This window comes from Pseudopodoces humilis, chromosome 6 (assembly GCF_049639895.1).
Source record: "Pseudopodoces humilis isolate 2021_Gansu_Grassland_sample_001 chromosome 6, ASM4963989v1, whole genome shotgun sequence".
Lineage (NCBI taxonomy): Eukaryota > Metazoa > Chordata > Aves > Passeriformes > Paridae > Pseudopodoces > Pseudopodoces humilis.
Window position 1 is genome coordinate 48,691,108 of NC_142205.1, and position 10,588 is coordinate 48,701,695.

The window sequence follows — 10,588 nt, forward strand, 5'->3', positions numbered from 1 at the left end:
AAATTCCTTAGGAAAATCACTTTATCTTGAAGTGTTTTATATGAATAGTGCATATTTACTAGTTTCCAACAATATTTAATATTTTTAAAGGGAACCTAATCAAACTCAGAAGATACCTGTTTTTCCTGCTGTTAATACAGTTCTGTTAATTAAATAAATTTATTTCTGACCATGCATATAATAATTTAACAAAAAGGAGGTGTCCAAGTCTTTTCAATCACAAATTTTAATAAATCAGAGGAACATGACACTTGTGGCTTCTGATTAAAGCACTGCTTGTTTTCATTTAGTGCTCACTAGATATTAGCATTAAACTGCTTTGAAGCCTGTACTGTATTTAGCCTTTCATTTTTACAGAGAACACAGCACTGCTTAGCATGAAGGCTTTTATTTTCAGTCTCCAAATGACTAAAAATTGTCCGTGTTCAATTCATTCCAGGCATACCATAATTTTTTCCTTTCAGCTATTTAAACCGTAAATATTTCACAAATAAATTAAAATTATGAAAAACAGAAGGGTACACTATATGAAAATATATTTAGCATATATTACCTTATTTCTTAAAAGTTTAATTCATAGATGTCATTCTATTCATTGTTCCATTTTCCCAAAGCTTCTAGAATTTTTTATATTTTCCACTAGAAAATAAATAAATAATTTTTAAAAATCAAATAATTCTATTTCAATTGTACCTCTAATCTGATATTAAAAACAAACAGAGAGACAAACGCCACTTTTTACTGACTAGAGTAAACAAACTTGAAATATTTATTCTTCATGACTTAACGCTCGCTCTTTTTAGTAGAGACAACTAAACAACTCAAAAAAATTAATATTTCATTTTGGGGTTGGGTTTTGGTTTTTTATTTTTAATTGGAAGCGAGTATAACAATAAATAGTGAGTGAAAATACCATTACTTCATTATATTTTGACAGGAAAATACCTTGCTTTGTTTGAGAGACACAACACATGCATGCCCCCAATGCTGAGAAATGTAGAGGATAAAGCACATTTAGGTATGAACTGAATGTGACAGGATCTCAATCAGGTTTGGGGACAGGGGGTTGCTTATCTTTTAGTCTGACATTATTTTTTGTAAGGAAACTCTTTCATGCATGTCTACAGTAAGGGATCTAGGACCAGGTGTTTGCTCTTAGACCTTGCTGCCCTATTCAGTTGCACTTTAACTTGGTATCGGGGCAAAACTCTGACAACCAGGAAAGCCTTTCTTCTGATGTTGGTTTCCTCAGAAAGGAAACCCAAGGATGCAGGGCTGGACAGAAGCTGTGGTACACTCCAGCAGAAAGACCAGACACAGCCATACATTTTTTCAGCTATGAAAACCTGCAAGATTAAGCAACTCACTTGAAGTAAGTTTACAATAGGTACAGAGAAAAAACTACGAAACTGGACATTGCATTTCAGCTTCATGGTCTTACATGAATTCTCTACTTCTTACACAGAAGCAACAGCAGTGAACCTTAGCCACAGACTGCGGCTATTTATAAACACCTGTGTAAAGTTTCAAGTCCTTTCCATCTGTTAAGCATGTGATCTGAATGCAAATAGGTGCTTTCCAAACTCATCTGTACCTCTGCTTGAACTGTCTCAATGTCAACATGTGTAAAATGCTTCTTATCTAACTGTACACTAAAGCTCACAGAAACATTGAAAAACAAAGTAATGATTGGGATGGTAAGACCAATTTGCTTTAACTGTCAGGCCTGTGATAGCATAAATTATACACTTTGGATTCATACAAAGCCTTGCTTTTTTACAATGCAGGGAGCCAATAAACACTAAATGAACATCAATATCATTACATGAAATAGATTCCAGTTTAAAAGTTAAATCTTGGTATTCATGACTCCCTATCTTCACAGTGGTTTCAAAAACATATTTTCAATACCATTCTGAAATTATTACTTTTGTTCACATTTAATAAAACAGGATTTTTTAAAATCACAGTTCACATTGCAGTAGTCAGATTTTGATTTATTAAAAAGGTCAGGACAACTTTATTTTTTTAACGATAGTCAGAAATGACTGGACCTCCCTTGGGTATATAATTATATCACAATCTATTGCTGCTGAATGCATTGGGTCACTTAAGCTTGTTAGAGGAAATAAAACATTCTTTATTACCTACAAGCAAATAAAGGAGTATATAAACTAATCAAATCCTGAAAGACCAGCTTCAAGAGATATACAGACAGGGAAAGAATCACACTGTGGGTCTTGTGTCCCTGGGCACAAATGTTCTTCTTTTAGGAAACTGAGATTGCTGCTTGCTTTCACCTTTTTCACTATACCAGTGATAAAATTTTTCAAATGTGGGTGGTCAATTGCTTCTATGCAAACTTGAGTAGCTGTTGCTTGCAAGAGAAGGGAGATGGGAGAGGATCAACATAAGGAACAAAGCTTGTTAGGATCAACTTTTGAATCTGAATGAGCATCCCAACACTTCTAAGGCAAATGATAGCTTTGAGGTACTTCAGTTCTGGCTTCTTTGATACTCAAATTACTAATACATTATTAATAATATTAATATTACTCAATTATTAATATTGAATATGAATATTAATATTTGTATTATGATGTTATTATTGAATCTGCTTCAAAACACCACTAGACCTCTTGGATTTTGACTCAAATCATTGTCTGAGAACTCTTCTTTCCCTCAAGTGAAGGAGCTAAAAAATTATTGACTACTAAAAATTAAGCACTCCCTAATTTTTGAGAAAAACAAAAATGAAATATTACTTGAGTCCATTCACTACCTAGATTCCCTCCCTGAACACCACTTACGTAAACATTGATCCAGAAACAGTTGAAGACACAGAAATGTACACTGTGTAAACAAAGGGCACACAAGGAAAGATCTCAAGGAAGATAATTACATTCCCGAGTGTGGAGAGGAGTGATGACACCAACAGGGCATAGCAATGAAGTTATCCTGACAGTGTCTCCTGTCTCAAATGAAGGCAGATGTCATCAAAGATCAGGCATTACAGATGTTTTATCTCTACTAGCTACAGCAGCTTTATTGGAATTTGTGAAAAGTTCATCTAGGTTAGGGTCTTCTACAGAGTCCTGGCAAGTAACAAGCCTGTCTCTCCCACCAAGCAGCCCAAACAGCTTTCAGATTTGAGCTAGACTAGGCCTTGGGTAATCCTCCTGAGGCAACCTCAGTACCTCACAGATGTTGTTCCATCAGGAGAAAACAGTCCTCTATGCACCTCTATACATATCAGACCTCTTTTTATAAAAGAAATGCTGTGACAAACCTGCAAGGGAGAGGCTTGTGTGTGGAGGTCACAGGTGGATGAGGCTTAGGCAGAGCAATATGTGTGAAAATGACAGAGACAAACAGTGCCAGAGTAGAAGGCCATTGCATCCTCTGCTGGCTGAGCCTACTGTTACTTGTTCGCCTGCCAATGTGTGGAACCGGCTGGGAGCAGCTGGGAAAGCAGCCATCCCTCTTTGCTGTTCTTACATGTTTGCTCAGCAATTACTCTAGCTATTTCACATGCATACTCAGGATTTGACTGCCTTTATTCACCAAGATCCAGACTCTAAACTATATGCCTCCAGGTCAGTTGTATCCTATCATTGATACAGAATGATCACTGAGTGTACTTCTGTGATTACAAGAGTAGTGCCCTGCCGACTGTTCACATCCACAAATACCAGTTTGCCTAATAATTGGTATAGCATATGCATATTTGGAAATGCTATTAAATGTAGTTTTGCTCATATATGCCACTTTCTTCTTTAAAGAAGCTTGCAATACTGAAAGTTTGGTCTAGATAGAAAACAACCAGTAAAATAACCACACCCATTTCACCACCAGCCCTAGGTAGAAAGCAAAGCAGTTCTGAGTTTTGATGTTTTATCTCCACCTAATTTATTATAAAACAGCTGGAAAAGTCACTTTGCCTTTCTTCCCTGATGTTTTTATCTATATAATGAGAATAGGTAAAGATGGCTTGCAAGGCTCATGTCATTACAAAGCTGCACTTGATAACTAATAGCTAATGTGGTTACTCTGTTATAAAATGATACAAAATATAAAATACTTGGTAAAAAGCCTGTCTTGACACCCAAAGCAGTCATTTAAAATGATGAATCAGAACAGAAAAACAAAGCACTGAGTCACTTTTGCAGGCTTAGGCCCTCAGACTTCTCTTCTTGATTCCTCATTCAGAAAATGAGGATAAAATATTGTCCCACCTAATAAAAGAATCAAAGATAAAGCTGAGCTCCCCACAAGCAAGTCAGTCAAACCTCTGGTATCTGGCTACATGTCTTCATTTCCTTTTAACTGAGTGCCCAGCTTGGCAGTCACTGGCTTGATTTAAGTGTTGCTGAGCCTTGCAATGACACATGAAGAAAATGGGAGCAGTAAATAGACAGTATTTCTGTGAATAAGGGAACACGACTGGGAAGAATGTGCACAGGGACATGGAGTCACAGGATTCTGGTTCAGATTAAGGGCTGCCTCTGATTTACATGAGGCCTTCATAAGTAATTTTAACTTTTCATCAAATTTTTCCACCAGTCAATGGTATAATGTGTTCCAGCACTACCAAGGGAGCAGCAGAATACACACTAAACAGTTTTGAGGCACCCAGATATTGCAATAAACACCAATAAAAGCATAAACAAATAGCTAATATTCCTGTGCAAAATCTAGCACAGCTTTGCTGTGCACTACAGGCTGGATCCCATATGGAAAGCTGAGAGACAGCAAGAGGATGATCAATTTTTAATTAATGTCACAACATATGATTAGCCAATTAAGACTATCCCAGAGAGGATACACATGTAGGACCGAATTAACATTGCTCGTACAACTTTTATTCTTTAATTTCCTAACTTTTTGGTGCTACATCTCCTCTCCTTCAGCAAAGCTACTCTGGCACTGCGAGACCGTAAGAGATGCATCAGACACCGCTTGCACTTGAGGGCTCCTTTCAAGGGCAGGGTCTCCTCTCCCCAGCACCGCACCGGGACACGACACCGTGTGGGACCCCCCGGCCCTCGCAACCCGCCCCGCACCGACCTGTCGGGCTCATGGCTCCGCTGCCTGCGCTGTCCTGGCCACCAAAGTCCCGGCCCGAGGGCTCTGTCCCGTCCCAGGGGCTCTGTCCCGTCCCAGGGGCCTGTCGGGCCCGAGGGCGGCGGGGCGGAAGCGCGAGGCCCTCCCCGGCTGCTGAGGCCTCGGGGCTCCGCTGCCCCCTGGGTCCCACCCATTTCCTCCCCTGAACACACACCCGCGCAGCCGGCATCGCCCCGTCACCAGCGGTAAGAGCCCTCTGCTGTCGAGCTGGTCTGGGGAGAAAACGAGTGGGCAATCCAACCTTTCCAGCTGTCTAAGAGTGTTGGGGTTTGGTTTTCTCTCACGCTCATCCCGTGGAGAAAAGCCCCTCACTGACGGAAGGCACCTGGGAGGTATCCCCCAGCGGTCAAGTGTTCTGGTGTGGTATGATTAGCCACCTCCACCATGTTGTGCCATGTATTTATTTTTTGGAGGGGTGCAGAGTGAAACAAAAACTAAAAAAAAATTCAAAACGAGACACTGCAAACACTTCAGCTCACTGCTGCTCTGGCCACCAAATTTAGTCAGGAGACATCAATCAAGGTGGCATTTCCAAGTTCAAAATAAGGGCCAGACCCACCACAAGGAGTTTCCCCATTAAACAGGATTACTCAAAAACTGAAAAAACCTTCTGAAATAAGTTTTCAAAGAAAGCAAACCTTTGCAATCAACTTTGTGCATAGATGTGTGCTTCTGCCCACCCAAACTCCCGTATTCACCTCCTGTACCTGAATTTTACTGCGCTGGGGCTGATTTTAGTGAAACATGGCGAAGGTTTTTAAGATTTCAAAAGTGAATTTGCTAAGTATCTATTTCAGGAATACACGTGTCCAAAATAAAGAGACTGCTTGGACTGAAGGAAAGGCTGCAGAATGAATTCAAGCAGTATTAGAGGAAGAAAAAATCACATAGAAGAAGTCTTTATAGACGTTTTAGCGTGACAAAACCTTCACAGTTTGCAATCAGCTGCAAACCACAAATTGCAGGAGGCTGGACTTCAGTCAGGGAACTACCTCTGTAAAGATTTTGCACACTGTGGGGACCAAGTCCAGCTGAATTACATGGAAAACTGAACCTTCTCAGCTCATCCTGTTTCTATCATTACACAGGTAGACACATTATTATTATTATTATTATTATTATTATTATTATTACTACTACTACTACTACTACTAATAATAATAATAATAATAATAATAATGTTTCAGGGGTTATTTTCAGTCACTTCTGCTAATGTGTGGGTGGGTTTGGTAAATTTCTGACTTGGTCTGGCCTACCACACAGAGGAAACACAGCTACACAGACACTGGGAAAATCTGGACTAGATCCAGTCATGTCAGTGTACATGTGCATCAGGAAGAGAGCCTGGAATGCCTCCCGTTGTTCCTTGCTGCCCATTTTTTACCTTTGGATTTTATTCAAGTGATGGGTATCTGGGCAATACCTCATTCTAGTACTGTATTTTTGGGCGCAAGGGATGCAGCACTACAGTGTCAATAGTCTTGAGCTGTGAGCAGGATAAACACGAATGAGATATCTCATAATGGAGGATGCAATATGTCAAAGATAAAGCATTTAGAAATACTGAATCTGACTATTTTTCCATGGCAATGATAATTGCTGCTTCCTAAAAGATGGGTTAGGTAACGTCATTGGATGCAGTTGGAATGATTGAATGTTCTGAACTGTGTGGATCTTCACTGTGGAAATAGGAATTCATAAAAAGAAAAACAGTCATTAAATACAAATGTATTTAAATATTTAAGTAACTAAAATGGAACTTGAAACTCTCGTTCCAGTAAAAACAAAACAAAATTAGGGAGTTGCCCTGGGTGTCAGGATGAGGGATAAAATGTGTTGTGACAGCCCAATTGTTTACATTTTGAGAGCCAGCACTGTGGAAATGAGTCCTAAAAGGATGAACATGATTTGCTGTACTCAGATTTTAAGCCAAATAACAGGCAGGCTTCTACTAGTCATAGAAAGAAAATCCTTCAGTGGGATCCTAAAGCAAGAGGCCCTGCTTTACATGGAGGCCTTGCTGAGGCCTCTCTCAGTGCACATGGTGTGCCCGGAGACCTGCAGTGGCCAGGGCAAAACCTGTGTTCTCCTCTGGTGGCCAAGGTGCTACATGTGGGGTGATCCATGTAAGGCTGTAAGGAGACCATCTGGGACAGATTACTGAGGAGATGGAGACAGAAGGTAGTGCAGGAGTTGTTTTGTCAGATCCCAGTTTAAGGGAGGAAAGGACTAGGTGAGGATCATGGCAGTCTTAAAGGACTGCTTGGTGTGGTGCAAGTAGTTCATCTTGGTGGGTGCACTTTCACCTCTCCCTGAGTCTGCTGGGTCTGTGCTTTTAGTTGTACCCAACTGAGCCTTTGCTACTGAGCTTAACTAGTTTACTCTTGAACACAGATTTTTCCTGAGCTGTGGTGCTGCCATCACAACTTTTGAGACAGTGATACTGGCCTGCCCAGTGAGAACAACCACAGGAATGGTGAGCACTCTGCTGGTCTCTGACTGTTTGCAGCTCAAGACAGTGGTAGGTATACCAAAGCCTAAAACCAGCAGAATTATTTCTACAAGCAAACATCTCAATTCTCTAACTGCAGGGTTATTTCCATCAATTTATACTGCTTTTACCAGCCCAGTCATGAACATTTTCTCTGCTGTAATGTCTGCATATACTAGATATTACTGCCAGTGTCAGTAGACTCCTACTCACAAATTAAGTTTGCTGTGGGGTCTGTCAGAGGTCTTCTCTACAAGTCCAGCAGAAAAATTAGGTTTCCCCAGTTCTTCAGCTTCCTAATGATTGCACTTTATATATATCATAAAGCCACAGAATTTATAATTCATGCTGGAGGTGTAAGAACACTCACTGTTTCTAGGCGAGGAAAAACTGCTTAAATTATTAAGCAACCTTGGCGCGTGTCATGAAGTAGTGCTGTGTTAGAGGGAAAAGAAACAAAAAGTCCATGTTAAATCATGAAAAACTTGTCTTGGGAATGACATCAGTGTTGTGTTTGTCTGTCTGTCCTTGGTATGAATTTCAAGCTTCAATTTTAATACATTTACTTGAAATATAAGCTTACTTTCAAACATCCTAGATTTGGGGACACTAATTTAGGGACAACTATACTTCTTCAATGCTTTTTAGCATTGGATTTTCGCTGATCTTGTCAAAACTTTCTAATACTGCTTTTGTTTTTCCCTTTGTGAACATTTTTCTATTGTTGGAATACTGGCTTTTCCTTATATAATTAATATCCAATACATTTCCAATATAATTTCCTACACATCTTACATATTTGTTTTCCACGGATCTGCTAAAATTTGAAAAGCCTTCTTTCTGTTAAAGAGCTTGAAATGGTTTTGAAAGCTTTATTCACTGTTCATGACTAACTTAATTTTACTTTTAGGTTTCATTGTAAAATCCTCTGACAATACTGCTAGGTTATACTACAATACAGATAATATTGCTATAATCACTAACACAGTCAGTTGGAAATATTGCATGTCAGATAATATTGTTAGTTTCTGTATTTGAGCAGGAGTTTGCATGTATTTTAGATTCATGCAGTGTAGTAATTTTAGTTTTTCTGCACATGCACACAGATCCTGCATTTTGATATTTGATGTTACTGCAAGAATTAACATGAAGTTAGCTGAGTGTCCAGTCTTCTTGCCTAGTGGAAAAAAGGAAAAATTAAGTACATGATATATATTTAAACACTGGTTAAATCTTATGAAGATATAGAAAAGAATAGAGTGTTACTCAGCTTGTATGATAGCTTTAAAGAAAGCAAGAAATTTGTGTTTGAGGCCTTAATTTTGTTATTTAAGTTCATGTGCACTAAAATAAAAATAAAGCAGATCTAGAACAGAACATGATTCTTAGAGAAAATGTCACTGTACACAGTTACAATCTCAGTTAAGAAAAAAATGGAGTGAGACAAATCTAATAGCTTTTTTCTTATGATTAAATTTCATTATGATTAAATTGGTTAATGACACAGATGAAGCATAAGAGAATATAAAATAGGTGGCCTGGAATATAAAAACACTGCCAGTATGTCTTGAAAATTATTTATGTCATTCTTTAATTTCATTCTTGTATGTATGAAAAAAAGCTGTTTCTTTCCCTAGCATCTTCAGTGGTCACAACAGCATTAGGTAGTTTTGAAAGAACTTTAGATACATTATATACGTGTGGGGTTTTTTAAAAGCCCTTTACAGGTATAACAGAGAGCAGAAATAAATTCTTCTCCCCATCTATGGAATATAATTTCATGTCCAATTAACTGTTACTGTGATTTTAAGCTTTGGAATGCATGTATAGGTCACATTAATCTGCAAGATTTTGCTTAATAAAAATCTATGTATTGAGGTTGCCTCATTTAAGCCTTCAGCGGTAATAAACTGAATTAATTATGTTGTGGTTAGAAACCAGTTCAAATGCTGTTTACAACATAAGAAAGTCAATGCTCCAATATAATGCTATATAGCAAGATGCTTTTACACGATTAGAAAGGTAATACCTGATGTGTCTTGTACGTCTTACAGTAATTGTTGGCAAATATGAATTTTTAACGTCTGCCATCAGGGTTGCTTTATACTTCTATTTGAAAATGTGTATTGAAGAACTACACCACTAATAAATAACTTGATGCAGTACCCAGCAGGATGTTAGAAAAATGTAGATTGAATTGATTAAGTAGACAGCAGAGTGGTTTATGGATTATAAGTAGAGCTTGGTCGTAAATTAACCGATGGCCTGTCTTGCCACATGCAGCCAGCAAACAAAGGAATGACCAGGAAGACAATAAATATTTCTTGAGGCCAGTTCAGACCCCCAATAGTAGTGTGTTTTTCCACTCCACTGGAAGCATCACTGGATTCATAAGTACTGGATTTGTTAGATCTATATTATTCACTGTTTTAGGGCTGTATTCTTGGCTAGTCAGGCTTATTGCTCTTCACTCTCATTGAGGTCCATGGACATACCTTCCTATGCATTACCCTTTCTTCTTCTTTTCTCATATTGTAATTTTTTTTCAAGTTAGTAAAAGATTTGCCAGGATTCCTAGCAAAGTAGTGACTGCTTGAGCCACAACAGAGTAATGCTTGTCTCATCTCTAAAATTAATTGCTAAGAGTCGTCTGGAAGACAGAGGAAGGCAAGGTTTGAATTGCATTCTTGAAAAATAGCAAGTGGCAAACAGCGAAGGACTAAGTTAAGATGACTTAATGGGATGGTAGCAACATGTGGAGATCTAAAACCAATGAGGTATTGACTTTGATGTCTGGGAATGCAAAGAAAAATATCCAATAATGAAACCAAAGCAAAGGTGATATATAGTTCCTGACCAGTAGTCAGCACTCGCCTCTTATTGATCATCTGTGACTGAGAGACTAAGGTGACCTATTTTTCTTCCCAGTAGTGATACAACATTATGCAGTCCTGACATTCTATTTGTGGAGAA

At 38.6% G+C, this 10,588-nt stretch overlaps 1 protein-coding gene across 1 annotated transcript in view; it reads right to left on the reverse strand.

Moving 5' to 3' along the window:
* BANK1 (B cell scaffold protein with ankyrin repeats 1) overlaps positions 1 to 5,293 on the reverse strand; it is a 137,736-nt gene extending 132,443 nt beyond the window's left edge. The window contains exon 1 of the mRNA XM_088056989.1: positions 5,068 to 5,293. Coding sequence (XP_087913115.1) covers positions 5,068 to 5,293 — 226 coding nt within the window. The remainder of the gene's footprint in view (positions 1 to 5,067) is intronic.
* Positions 5,294 to 10,588: the final 5,295 nt, after the last annotated feature.